Source organism: Pochonia chlamydosporia, chromosome 5, assembly GCF_001653235.2.
Source record: "Pochonia chlamydosporia 170 chromosome 5, whole genome shotgun sequence".
NCBI classification, from domain to species: Eukaryota; Fungi; Ascomycota; class Sordariomycetes; order Hypocreales; family Clavicipitaceae; genus Pochonia; species Pochonia chlamydosporia.
In genome coordinates, this window is record NC_035794.1 from 2,829,676 (window position 1) to 2,843,387 (window position 13,712).

At 50.4% G+C, this 13,712-nt stretch overlaps 4 protein-coding genes across 4 annotated transcripts; 3 read left to right on the top strand and 1 right to left on the bottom strand.

The window, feature by feature from the left end:
* Positions 1-542: 542 nt before the first annotated feature.
* Positions 543-2,223, top strand: VFPPC_06154 (alpha-taxilin; the record flags this gene model as incomplete). The annotated part of the gene is made up of 5 exons (XM_022428498.1): positions 543-735; positions 857-1,128; positions 1,195-1,343; positions 1,425-1,668; positions 1,726-2,223. 5 exons carry the CDS (start codon positions 543-545, stop codon positions 2,221-2,223), a joined length of 1,356 nt encoding a protein of 451 aa, XP_022284308.1.
* Positions 2,224-3,179: 956 nt separating this feature from the next.
* On the top strand, positions 3,180-4,751 carry VFPPC_13973 (CaaX prenyl protease; the record flags this gene model as incomplete). Its single annotated transcript, XM_018291744.1, has 3 exons — positions 3,180-3,194; positions 3,321-4,250; positions 4,320-4,751. The coding sequence occupies 3 exons, from the start codon at positions 3,180-3,182 to the stop codon at positions 4,749-4,751; spliced, it is 1,377 nt and encodes a 458-aa protein (XP_018142288.1).
* A 276-nt stretch (positions 4,752-5,027) lies between these two features.
* Positions 5,028-8,305, bottom strand: VFPPC_06155 (zinc metalloprotease; the record flags this gene model as incomplete). Its single annotated transcript, XM_018285241.1, has 3 exons — positions 5,028-5,213; positions 5,264-7,478; positions 7,548-8,305. The coding sequence occupies 3 exons, from the start codon at positions 8,303-8,305 to the stop codon at positions 5,028-5,030; spliced, it is 3,159 nt and encodes a 1,052-aa protein (XP_018142289.1).
* Positions 8,306-9,631: 1,326 nt separating this feature from the next.
* Positions 9,632-12,423, top strand: VFPPC_06156 (centromere kinetochore protein; the record flags this gene model as incomplete). Its single annotated transcript, XM_018285242.1, has 5 exons — positions 9,632-9,790; positions 9,848-10,166; positions 10,234-10,413; positions 10,470-11,625; positions 11,691-12,423. The coding sequence occupies 5 exons, from the start codon at positions 9,632-9,634 to the stop codon at positions 12,421-12,423; spliced, it is 2,547 nt and encodes an 848-aa protein (XP_018142290.1).
* Positions 12,424-13,712: the final 1,289 nt, after the last annotated feature.

Consider the following 13,712-nt stretch of genomic DNA (forward strand, 5'->3'; position numbering starts at 1 on the left):
AGTAATGCACTAACACCAACTCCCTCCATGCTCTTTTGGGCCTCCAGTCAGTAAAAACTCCATTTCAGCATATTGTATGTGCACCTCGCAATCGACTTCAACATCCGTGCGGAAATCTGCACACTTGTTCGTCGCCGACTCAGACTGATTTTCGATCCCTTTTCGCAACGCCAGTGCCCAGATTTGTGAGTTGTTACAGCCTACGCCTCACGTCCGCGTATTGCACAACTGCATTGGGTTGGATGCAGGGGCAGAGGCACCCGCCTCGCATCACATCACCGTCCAGTCAACTTGCTAACCTGGCCATTCAGGTTACCGGGCTTCCGTTTTTGCATCTTCACATCCTCTTCCCACGACCTGCACACTTTGCAACCCTGTACCTCACCTGGCCGACAACTTGAATATCGTGTACGAATTATCGACGCTAAACCCAAGCGACATAGTCCCTGTTCGAATACAATTTTCGTCCTCCATGTTGCGCCCATCTTGAAAGCGCTTTGCCCCCGTGACCATCCCAAAGGAGACGACACACCTCACACGTCATGCCTTCGGGTCAAATAGAGGCACCATTGACCAACGGTCAGGATGGCCACGCTCATTCAGCGCCTGCTCCTGGGAAGAAGGGGAAGGCGAAGAAGGCGATTGATTCGTCCGAAGCTTCGCGGCTGCTTCAGGCCCGTATCTCTCAGCTAGAGCAGGATGCCGCTGGAGAAAAGGACCAGGAGCTCGAAATCGGTAGGTCACAGACAATTTTCACGACTCGAACCATAATCCCCATCTTCAGAGGCCTCGTTGTCATGTAGCGATGGTGGAAGGGGAAACTATGAGGCTGACCAAGTCCCCTTTGCCCCAACAGAACGAGAAGTCAAGAGAGCCAATCGAGATTTGATGCAACAGGTCGCCAAAATGGACGATATGCAGAAGATCGATCACCTGACAAAACGCTCCAGCGAACTTTTGGCCGACATGCGACGCCTGGAAAAGGAAAACCAGAAGAACAAGAAGCGTGGTGATACCTTGCAAAAGGAACGAGATACTGGCCGAACGGAACTTGGCAAGACGGTCGGATTGAAGGAGAAACTCGAGAAATTATGCCGGGAACTGCAACGGGATAACAACAAGATGAAGGTCAGACCACAGCCGGCCCATGGCGGACTTGGAAACAGATTATGCTGACGTAGTGGCTTGGAACAGAATGAGAACAAAGAACTACAGACTACGCAGAAGCGGAATAACGGCGCCTGGGATGAGAAATACGCCACGCTATTGTCCAAACTGGAGGGTTACCAAGAAGAGAAGGACACCCCACGAAAACAGGTAGTCGACATGGAAGTGGACGAACTGTGAGTATCTGCCGAGGCTGAGCGCCGCCACTGGTTCACGACTGCATCGATTTATTCGACGCTGACTTTGCGCTACCACAGATTTCGTGTCCGATTCAAGTCATTTATCGAGCAATACGAACTGCGTGAGCTCCATTTTCATTCCCTCATGCGGACAAAGGAACTGGAGGTTCAATATCACCAATCGCGATACGAACGAGAAAAGAAGAACGCAGAGGCCGAATCCAGCAAGGCTCGCCATCTGCAGGCCCAAGTCCAGGCTTTCACAAAGACTGAGACGGAGCTTCGAAACCAGTTGAACGTCTACGTTGATAAGTTCAAACAGGTAGGGACTGTCTACAGGCAACAGTTGATACAGGTTCCACTAACCACTGGAGTGCAGGTTGAGGACACTCTAAACAACAGCAATGACTTATTCCTATCATTCCGAAAGGAGATGGAGGACATGTCCAAAAAGGGCAAGCGGCTGGAAAAGGAGAACGAGGCTCTCAAGAGGCAAAAAGAAGCCACAGCAGCGAATATTATCCGCATGGCCGAGGAGCGTCAGGGTTGGAAGAAACAATTGGATTCGGCCGACAAAAAGGTCGAGAAACTCATGAGCATCATCCAACAAATGCAACAACAGGGGCGGAAAGCCCCGCCAGAGCTGGCCAGTGTCATGGAAAGCACATATTCAGATAATAACCAAGGCGGAGCTGAGGGCGATGACGAGAGTGATTATTCCAACGAAGGTGAAGACGAAGAACTTAGCGAGTTCGACGACGACACCGAGGAGGAAGCTCAGCCTGTGGTGAAACAAACGGTGCCAGTAACGTACGGACCAGAACGACCGCCAGCGCCGGCCCAGCAGCAAGCGGCTGTAACTACCAACGGACACTAGGATGGCTTGTTGGAGATGCTTCGTGCGTCGGCGGCTGGCATGGCTCAGGCGGCCAACTTACCGACGGGTGACTTTCTACGTTTTTTCCTTGCAAGATTAGATCACATCAAGGACAGTCCGGAGGCTCTGAACAGTGCTTTGGCCTGGCCCTGGCCAAGAAATCTGCCTCCGCTTGAGATAAATGCGGCGGACGTGATGCAGATATCACTGCAAGACTACCAGGCTGTCTGTGAGATGATTGAGAAGATGCGCAGGGACATGATGTAGGTTGTTGTTATGCTGTGCTTGGGTTTTGGGTCGACTGTCTTGTATCATTGTATGCTTATGTAAAGAAACGAGCGCAGATGAGCTCATTCTACTTTGTAATACTTGTCGTTTTGTGTAGCCGAGAGCAACGACCTTTTGGTACCTCGGCAGGGCCGAGAGGTGACAGGTATTGATTGATAATGAGACACATCAGCGCATTTACTCTGTGCGACACTTAAAACATGAATGTTTGATGAGAGGTGTAGAAATAGCTGCATAACTTGCTCAAGTTGGGGTACAAATTCCTGGATGCCCGATGCCTCTATTCAGAAGTCTCGGTTTTGGCAGGGAATGCATGTAGACGCAGGTCGCTTGCACATTTGCTTATTCTTGCATCAGCACCAAATGAGGGTGGGCACAATGGAGTCTGGGTTGTGCAGGCCGAAAGCAGGTACGTACCTGGGTACCTTGTATCCCCGTACAGGAGTACTAGGCACTCGGTGCCTGATTGTCGCATCACAGCAAACGCGGGCGGCGGAACAAATCGATAAGACAGGACACCCTGTCTGTTCCAGCTGCGACTCGAGCTCCCACCTCCGGCTCGCAACACACGACACATCGCTCTTTTTCCCTTCTTCTTCTTCTTCTCCATCACCAATCCTCTCTGGACAGCCGCAGCTATTACAATTGTTATAGCTACCGTCGCCATAATGGATTTCCTTCAGGTATGTCAGCCAATTGATGTCACCAATGCTGTTCCTCACGGCGCATTTCCTTTCCCATTCCAAGCTTCCACCCAGTAGCCCTCCCATCGTGAACTCGACTTCATCTAACACCACAACCAACCACAGCGCCTGTCGCGATTCCTCGATCGCCCCCTCTTCCCATGGAAGAAGCTCATTCTCGGCTTCTCCGTCGGCCAGTACATCTTCGAGTCCTTCCTTACCCTCCGCCAATACGGTATCCTCCAAAAGACCAAGCCCCCCGCCGTCCTCGCCAAGGAAATCTCCCAAGAAACCTTTGACAAATCCCAAGCCTACGGTCGCGCCAAAGCTCAATTCGAAATCGTCTCCGGTCTCTGGGCCCAGATTCAAAATGTGGCATTTATCCAGTTCGATGTTCTCCCCAAGTTGTGGTCCTGGACCGGCGATTTGCTCCTCAAATGGGCGCCGACTCGGTTCACTGGCGAAATCAGCCACTCCATCCTCTTTGTTCTCAGCTTCATTGTTATCCAGCAGGTTCTTTCGCTCCCGACACGCGTCTACAACACGTTTGTGCTTGAGGAAAAATTTGGCTTCAACAAGCAGACGCCCAAGCTGTTCATCACGGATATGATCAAGACCAATTTGTTGACTGTTGCCCTCATGCCCCCCATTCTGGCCGCGTTTTTGAAAATTATCCAAAAGACTGGTAGTCACTTTGTGTTCTATCTGTGGGTTTTCGCTGCTGGCTTGCAATTGTTTACGACGACTGCCTACCCCATCTTCATCCAGCCCTTGTTCAACAAGTTGTCTCCTCTGGAGGAGGGCGAGCTCAAGACCAAGGTCGAGGAGTTGGCTGCCAGTCACAAGTTTCCCCTGCAAGAGCTTTTTGTCATTGATGGAAGCAAGCGAAGCGCGCACTCGAACGCCTATTTCTACGGTCTACCTTGGAAGAAGCACATTGTCATTTACGATACACTGATTGAAAAGACGGAAACCAATGAAATCATTGCCATTCTCGCTCATGAGCTCGGTCACTGGAAGCTTGGTCACACCACTCGTCTCTTTGGTATTGCCCAGGTAAGATATTACCCTCCATCACCATCATTGCCCCTTATAATTGCAATTTCTGGCTAACCAATCACTCAGGCTCATCTCCTCTACGTCTTCTCCCTCTTCTCCGTATTCCTGAACAACGCCTCCCTGTACAATGCATTCGGATTCCACACCGTACAGCCCATCATCATTGGCTTCATCCTATTCAGTGACGCTCTCTCTCCCATGGACACGGTCATCAAGCTGCTCCTCAACATCCTCTCTCGCAAGTTCGAGTTCGAGGCCGACGACTTTGCCAAGGCTCTGGGCTTCCGCACCGAGCTCGCCTCCTCGCTCATCAAGCTGCATGCTCAGAACCTGAGCACCATGGATGCCGATTGGATGTATGCCAGTTATCACTTCTCGCACCCTCATCTGTCGGAGCGTCTCAAGGCCCTGGATTGGAAGCCAAAGGAGGCACTCACCAGTGAGAAGGACAAGGACAAGGATGGCAGTGCGACGGCCACAGGACGTGACGAGCTGTAAAGAGATGGGCAAAAGTACTTGGAGAAACTATACGAAGGGGCCGTCCCCTTTTAATAGATGAGAACGGCTATTACGGTTGGAAATTTGCGGTCTAAAAGTAGAGGAGAGGATTTTGTGTGTACAGTAGAGATGGTTGCGGAAGAAAATACATCTGGTCTCTTTACTTTCCATCTTGCTATATCTCAGCACGGCGTGTCCAAGGGGCTCTATAGCCGCACATTGTATATCTAGCTTCATTACAATGTTTACGCCTCAATTCGTGAGAACCGCACTACTCTAGTCTGAGTCCGAGTCGTCATCATCATCGTCATACGAGCCCTCTGAGCCTTCCTCGTCTTCATCATCTTCTTCTTCCTCATCCTCCTCGTCCTCGCCAGCTTTTAGACCATAATCATCATGGAAGTGGCTCAACTCGTGAGTCTGCACCTTGTACCCCATGGCCTTGAACGTCGTTTCCATATTCTATCATCATTAGCATTCATACCACTTCTTGGTGACGCGACAAGACTTACCTCAGACATCAACTTGGCACAGGTAACCACCACGTTGCTCCTACCGGGCTCAAAGCAGGGTAAAATAAACTCCCGCATAACGCCCTTCATTTCATCAATGGTAACATCCCGCACACGCCTGAGTATATCCTTGCTCCAGTCCTTGGGTAGACCACGCACGACGCTACGAACAAAGTTTTGCTGTGCGGCACTAGGCATGGTGGCTTGTTCGTCCGCAAACATGACGACAATCTGGCTTATCGTTCCCTCGAGGAGATGCTTGTCAATGGCGACTTCGCCAACGGCAATCTTGTTGATGGCGTCGCGGGACGCGGAGATGGCCTTGTATGCGTCGGGAGATCGGTACACTCTGTACGAGAGCAGCCCAGAGTCGATGTTGCGGGAGAAGTAGGAACCGTATGCGTAGCCGGCGCCGCGGACGGCGTTCCAGAGAGGGCCTTCCACTGTCTCGAGGTATCCGATTGCGACCATTATGGCAGGGAACTTGGGATCAGAGAGGGATGTGATGCTTGGTGCGGTGCTGACGGAGTACGAGCTGTCGAGGGTGGTCATGGGGACGATGATGGCGCCGACGGATCCCGGCTTGCGACCTTCGTCGTTGAGGAGGTCGACGAATTTGGGGATCGGTACCATGGCTTCTTGTGCGACAAGTGTCTCCGCGAGTGCGTCCCAGGTAGCTATTGGGTTTTCGAGCTTGGATACATTCGCGGTGACGAGGAAGCGCATGTTTTGGAAGGTGAAGAGGGACTTGCGAATCGTGTGGAACCACTCGACTACTTTCTCGGGTTCGTTGTTGAGGAGCTTCTTGAGACGCTTGAGATAGACGGCCTTGACCAGTGTTCGCTTGGCCACAGCGAGTGATGTCTTGTCCATGTGAATGGCGGCGTCGATTTCAGCGGCCATGCCACGCCCATCACGTTTGGATTCGGGAATGTCAGCGAGGGCCTTGGTGATTGCGGCGTTGAGGCGCTGAGGGTCAAATACGGAGTCAAACATCATGGTTCTCAGCCAGTTGACTGCAGCAGAGTACTTGTCAGGCTCGACTTGAAAAGTGATCATGAAGCCGTCTGCGTCGCCAAGTGATCGAGATCCTCCGATGTTGTAGCCGATACTATCTCTCTCAAGCTCCATGACGACCTGCTCAAAGTCTACTTGCTTGCCATCCCGCATTATATGTGTGTTGAAGAAGTTGTCGCTGAATATGGACATGAGCGGCTTCAGCTCAACGGGCACCTGCGAGGTACCCATATGAATGGTGATGTGGACAAAGTTCGTGGGCACATCTTCAAACTGGATGAATAGTGGCAATTTGCCATCCGTGGCGGAGTCGATGGTCTTTTGTGCTTGGCCGTTTCCTATACCAATGGACCGCGCTCGCCCAGACCGGGCGGTATCAGAATCAATGAAGTGAATAGACTCCGTTCCTGGAACATTCCATCGATCAATGACTTCAGCAGGAATAGGCTCATCGTTCTTCTTTTTGGCAGCTTCAAGGCGCTTAGCCACCTCTTCCAGTCCCTTTTCCCCGAGCTTCTCCTTTCTGTCTGTGATTCTGGCCTCCTCATCCGATTTCATCTTCTTGGCCAGTTCATGTGAAGGTTTGCCGAGGATAGAAATGTGATGAGCGTCGGCCATCCATTTGCTGAGAAAGGCGCGCCATTGCTCATCAGTCCACTTCTCCAGGACATCGTACTCGCTGAGAGATTCAAGTTCCCGTAGTGTCGAACCGTCCCGCTTGCCGAAGAGATAATCGGTAATGATGTTGGTTGCATAAAATGATTCAGACGTCTCGGCATGGAACTTGACTTGTCGCTTCTCCCGTTGGATGCATTCCCGTAGATATTCCATATCGAGAGGCTTGCTCGCGACCTCTTTCAGAAGCTCCCTCAGTCGCTTTTCCACAAACTCTAGCTTTTCTGTGGCAACGCCTGTTGGCTGGAGCCAGATGACAGACCTCGGTCTTGGTTCCCACCATTGCGTGACAGAGCTGGCAAGCTCTTCTTTCTCAACGAGCACGTTTTCGAGAACGGACACCGAGGAGCCGCAAAGATAGGTAAGCAAAATGTTGAGAGCGGAGGTTTCGATGAGATCAACGCAATTAGGGCCAAAGAAGCCAACGAGAATCTCGCCCACTGACTCGTCTTCTTCTGGGAATTCAGCGGTAGTGATGATGCTTTCCTTCAGCGCTGGCGGCTGGGCAGAATCCAGCCAGGGTCTGCGTGCACAAACATGTTAGCGGTCAGATCTTATAACACTGCTTAATTATAAATGTTGTTGTTCATACCTATCAAATTTAGCATCCAAAGCAGGAATATCGTCTTTGATACTGTCCTCGAACTCGTCGAGAATTTGCAGCAAGTCCACGTGGTCGGTCTCGCCAACAATGACTAGACAAAGGTTCCGTGGTTGATACATGTCCCGATGGAATTGGCGGATTCTCTCTGGCGTCAGGACACGCAAGGCTTCAGTCATGCCACCAGTCTCGTAACGAAAGCCCACATTTTCCGGGTATAATAGGCGACGGGCTTTGAGGTCCATGATCTCTGGACTGCGGAACTGAACAGCCTGCATCTCAGAATACACAACACCGGCATCGTTCCCTTCGCCATCTATGTGCCAAACCTCGGTGGTAATGGCTTCATCGGTGATTGTTGGCAGAATGATGTGCTCTAAGTAGACTGGAAGAACTTGTGCGAAACCTTCCCAGCCAGCCGTCTCTAGTGTATATGCTGTGTGGTCTGTTGCAGTCCAAGCATTGGTACCAGAGTACGCCCGAGACGACAGCTTATCTAAAAGACCTTTAAACTGGTAGCTCTTGGAGCCCATGAAGACCAAATGTTCCAGCGTGTGAGGAGCACCTGAATCGTCAAGTATTTCAGTTGCCAAGGTGAAGTAGCCATTGATCTTGGGTCCTTGTCGATCGGCAACTACAACCTGCATACCGCTTCGCTCCGACACATACTGGGTGATCGTGCAGGGCGCATAGTCGGTCTTGAAGCTTTGGACCTTTCGGAACTGAGACTGCCGCGTTGTTGAAGGCATGTTGAGGTTGTGTATCAAGACGAGTGCAATCCTAATAAGATGGAGACGGATGTCAGTCACTAAATGGCATCGCGGCGTAGAGGTAGGAACTTGTCAGAGAATTGTGTTGGAATTGTATCAGATAGCCCGCCTGCGACTTGAGTAACCTAGTCTTCCGGACAATAGACCACTTCATATGACCACAGGGCTTTTTGGTGAATAGATTGACTATTTTTTTTCGATGACTGCCAAACACTCGGAATGTACAGGGTAGCACAATAGTACCCAAACATAGCGCAAGGCAGACATAACAGTAGACCACTGGTCGGTAGGTATAATATATGGGCATTTTTGAGACATGGAGACAAAACTGAAAATACAATAATGATAACCAGTGATGCGACTGGGCGTGCGAGGGACGGGGTGCGGAGTGTGTCATTTGCGATGAGTAGAGTGAAGCATACAACACAAGACCACGTTGAGATGTATGTTGGGACTGTTAGACGCTGAAACTTACCAGTATACTCCAGGGATAAAGGATTTGATTATGTCGAAATTGCTTGGCCCTCCAAGCTCGAGGTTTATATAGCTTTGACAAGCCTAGCTGCACTGGTTGAGTTGATGTCAGTGAAAAGGAATCTTGGGCCATCTACCCCGCCGCCAAAGCCTTTCCATGAAGGCTTCAGGAACCACAAGTTGAACATGGGCATGGCTCTCACCTTTCTCTACTGTAAGAAGAGCCTGGCACTCGGAAAGTCAATAGATAGTTACCGTACTCAGCTCGAAGCGAAGGAGGGTGTCAATGGTCGTCAGGTGATAATATCAGCCTGCAGATGACTCCATGTCGAGACACGACAATTCTCAACCCCTCCCTCCCTCCATTGTTGTGTCCGGCCGGGAGTGGAAACATGGCTGTCATTGCGCTTTGGTGGGGCAGGTACGACCGAGCTGCTGTTTTGTCTGGCATATGCAGCTAGTGCAGCAAAAAGCGGCTTACCCGGTAGCAGATTGTGTTTCCACATGTTTTTGTGTGTGTGCAGATGCCCCAAGCTCTCAGCCAAATGTCAGTTACGTACTGTAGCTCCTCCATGTCTGGACCTTGAAATGTGGACAGCTTGTCGACCACCAACCAACCCTGCTCAAGGTCATCAGCAGAGCAGAGCTACATTCACAACAGCAACCGATCGCATTAGCTCAAAGACATATCGCAACACTGTAACTATCATGATATAGCATTGATAGTGCATACAATTGCGTTGATACCCCGTTCGAAACGGATCTCTGCCCTGTTTCCACGGCTTCATGACGCAGGGAGCAATCGCAACATTACCACCCTAACGACCAGCCATGGCAGCGGCTGCGGAGCCACAACAATTGAGCGATGCCATCGTCGCCTTCTCCTTGGAAGGGAGATTCCCCGAAGATGCTACCTCTTTACCGCCCGTCTCCGATATAGATCTCGAACCCGCCCTCACTGCCTTGGCTGCAACCAAGACCGACCTTGAGGTGGGACACTAGATGGCAATGCACGTCATTCAACTTGTTTACCTAACATAACTGCAGGGCGAAATTCATACCATCAATGAGGAAACCAAGGATAGCGTCAGCTCATGGGTGCAGAATGCCAAGACACTGCAAGAAGATATTATTCGATCCAAAACCATCGCCAACGAAATCGTACGACAATCAGAGGCGCCCGATGTCTCAGGAGAGGCCATCCAGGACGCCGAGGAGAAAGTCGAATTTTTGAATCGGGAGGTCCAATATACCCAGCAACTCCACGAGGTGTTAGGCAAGGTCAAATCTGTGCATCAACTATTGGGCCAAGTCGATGCAGCAAGAAGTGAACGACGAGTCCTCGATTCATTACATCTCCTCGAACGTACGACTACCTTCGTCTCATATTCCTTCCCGTGGAATCTTTGACAAGTTTTACTGACAGCTAACAGAATCGTGGACCGCAATCGATCAAGTTGGAGTCAGCAAGTCATGCAGAATCCTCAGACTCCTAGACCATCGAGCATTCGAGCTCAAGTCGGGTATCCATGAGGTATTCAATAATGTTTGGAAGGAATTGATTCAGTTTAATGTGGATGACGGCAAAGTAATCATTCGCGAATCTCTACCCGGTATGTAAGAAGTTGAACACGGCGTAGGATTTATCCCACATTTTAACTAGTTGCAGAGGGCGGCATGAATCTGTCAGACGCAGTCATTGGTTTGAAGGCCTACAAAGAAACAGACGAGCGTATGGAGCAACTCTGGCGGAATTTGGACGGCGCAATTGTAACGCCCCTGATGGACAAAACCAAACAACCTGCGCGTTCCGTCAAGTCCGAACGGGATGAACTTAGCTTGACTGGAAGCAGTGACGGATCTGTGGCAGCCCTTCTTTCAGATTTAGAGGTCGTCGTGGTGTTTGTTGCGCAAAGGGTACCGGCTGAATTACTCAACAGCCTAGTCGCCTTCATGATGCCCGACCTCATTCCACGGCTAATACAGCAATGGCTTAACCCAGCGGTTCCTTCGTCACTGCCTGAGATTCCCAAATTCCAGAGCATTATGCAAGTGGCAAAAAAATTCTGCTCTGCCCTGGAGACAAACGGCTACTGTGGCTTCACAGAACTGAAGGATTGGGTTACCAAGGCGCACATGACATGGCTGGGCCGATGCCGAGAGAGTGCGCTGGACAGGATACGAACGAAACTGGCCAGTGGAATAGGAGAGCCCAAGCAAGTCGAAAAGGTCGAGAAACATATGGTTACTGCTGCAGAGGGGAAAGAACTTTCTACCACCGGAGCTGGCGCCGCTGCGGATACGAATGATTGGGGAGCGGCTTGGGACGACGCGTGGGACGACGATCAAAACCACGAGTCTGAGAATCCCCCACAGGCTAAAGCAGAATCAGAAGTTAAAGAAGACGACGGTACCGATGCATGGGGCTGGGATGATGACGGCGAAGCCGCACAGCCAGCTGATACGGCCAAGACTGAGGGCGAGGACGACGCCGGAGCGGACGCATGGGGTTGGGGCGATGAAGACACAACCGTGGAGCCAGAAGCCTCGAAGCCGTCGCCAAAGAAGCAAAAGACGAAAGCATCGTCGGAGGAGACCAGAGAGCTGGTCCTCAAAGAGACGTATTACATTTCCTGTATGCCCGAGCCTGTTTTGGAACTGATAGTGGCAATCCTGGAGGACGGCGCTGCCTTGATCATGGATGGGGACAAGTATGAGCTGGTCGCATCTACGGCGCCGGGTCTCTTCAGTTTGCCTACGTTGGCCTTGGCTTTGCTCAGAGCAATTTCGCCCTATTATTACTCCTTGAATGTGGGCGGCAACATGTAAGCGCAACTACCTTGCGATGGATGCCTTTACGGAGCTGGTATTTTGATACTAACATATGCAGGTACTTGTATAACGACGCCATGTACGTTGCAGAACAACTGACAAAGTTTTCTGCGGCCTGGAAGGAGCGGGAGGACCTTACACCGAGAGCTCGAAACATGCTACGACTTGACAATGACATCAAGACGTTACAGAATTTCGCCAACAGGAGCTACGCCAACGAGATGGGTATCCAACGAACTGTGTTGCAAGATCTGTTAGGAAGCGCGCAAAGTATCGTCCAACAAGACGAACCTGAGTCAGCTATCCAATCTGGAACGGACCGCATTCGATACATGGCCACAACCTGGGAGAAGATCTTGGCACGATCAGTCTGGTCCCAAGCCATTGGTTCTCTTGTCGACGCGCTGGCCAGCCGCATTATTGCGGACGTACTAGACATGTCGTCGATCGGACAAGATGAAGCATACAACATTGCAAGCCTCATTGTTACAACGACGTCGTTAGACGACTTGTTCCTCCCAAGTAAGCTAAGCGGTACGAAACCGACGCAAAACGAAGTACCCACGACAGATCAATACGCCCCGAACTGGCCTCGACTCAAGTATCTTAGTGAGGTACTGCAAAGCGACCTCAACGGCATCAGGGCACTCTGGTGTGAACAAAAACTCAGTTACTACTTTACTGTCGACGAGGTTGTGGAGTTGATCAAGGCCAGTTTCGAAGACAACCCCCGAACCCGGCAGACAATCAAGGATATCCAAAACACACAATACCCAGCCGTCGATTTATGAAGCAAATATACACATGCACTATACACTAGGTTTAAATCTTAAGGTTGCCAATGTTTCTGCTCCCGAATTTCCCGACCCCTTTTACAAGAACTATAAAACCATAAAAAACAAATCTCCATTTCCTTGTCCCTGCCGACCCCTAAATCTAAGCCCATGTACCACATAAAGTGAGGAACCCTACCGAGTACTCCATACAAGCCTGCCAAACTCTACATTCTGGGCGCGAAAAAGTCACATCCCCACGTTTCATGTTTCACCAGCTCAGCCACATAACCATCTTACTCATCTTACTATGAGAGGGCCCCCCCTCATGTCACGCAACTTTTTGCGTGTATGTTGCGAAAGGGACAAATAAAGAATTTACACCCTGGCCCTGTCCGACCGATCCGACGGCTCGGATACACCGGGGTAGGTAGGTATTATCACGGTTTGGCGATTTAGTTGGGTGTTGGGGTGGGTTGATTGATATTGCGGGTGCATGTGGCGGTGGTAGGGATTTGATGCATGTGGATGTACGGAGCATTTGCTGCGATGTTGAGATGGATGTGTTGGGAGTTGTGTATTGTATTATGTAGGTGTTACGATGTAATGACTTCAATAAGTGCCATACATACGGAGCACATAGGTGGAGATTATTAGATGTTGGGTTATGGTGTTGACAAAGAGATTGATGGCTCGGGATATTGTCGTGAACCATGATATACGGTGTGGATTCTGGAATCCGGAAGAGTCAGTTAATCTAAAGAATTCCACAATTTGAACAATGCAAGTAATTAAGAAACAAAAAAGGGCATCGGTCAAGCAGGAGAAAAATGCCAACATCTCCACAATCTAAGTTAGGCAAGATATCAAACCATTTGGCAACTCGGCGCTGGATGCTCGACGCCGCAAATAATGCATCAACTCAATTCTATAAACGCCACAGCGAAACAATTCCCGGTCGGTGCGCTCGATGAAAAGCAAGTCAATACGCCATCGGCCAGGAACAACTTCTTTCAAGGCAAATGACAAGTCACGATGGACGACGCGGGTGCCAACACGGTCCAAGCTGAACCTCCATCATCAAAACACGTACAATACTCCGTACGCACAGAGAAATAAGGAACTGAGAGCCATGTACTCCGTACCGTACGACCTCTTCGTCCACCATTTAGGCAACACAGCCAAGCCAAGCGTCAAGCATCAAATTTGATCGTGAGGCTACTGCACAACGAAAGGACCGATCACCAGCTGGCATTGCTCAGACATGTGCATCGCACAAAAGACACCTGGCATCTTATCTTACATGA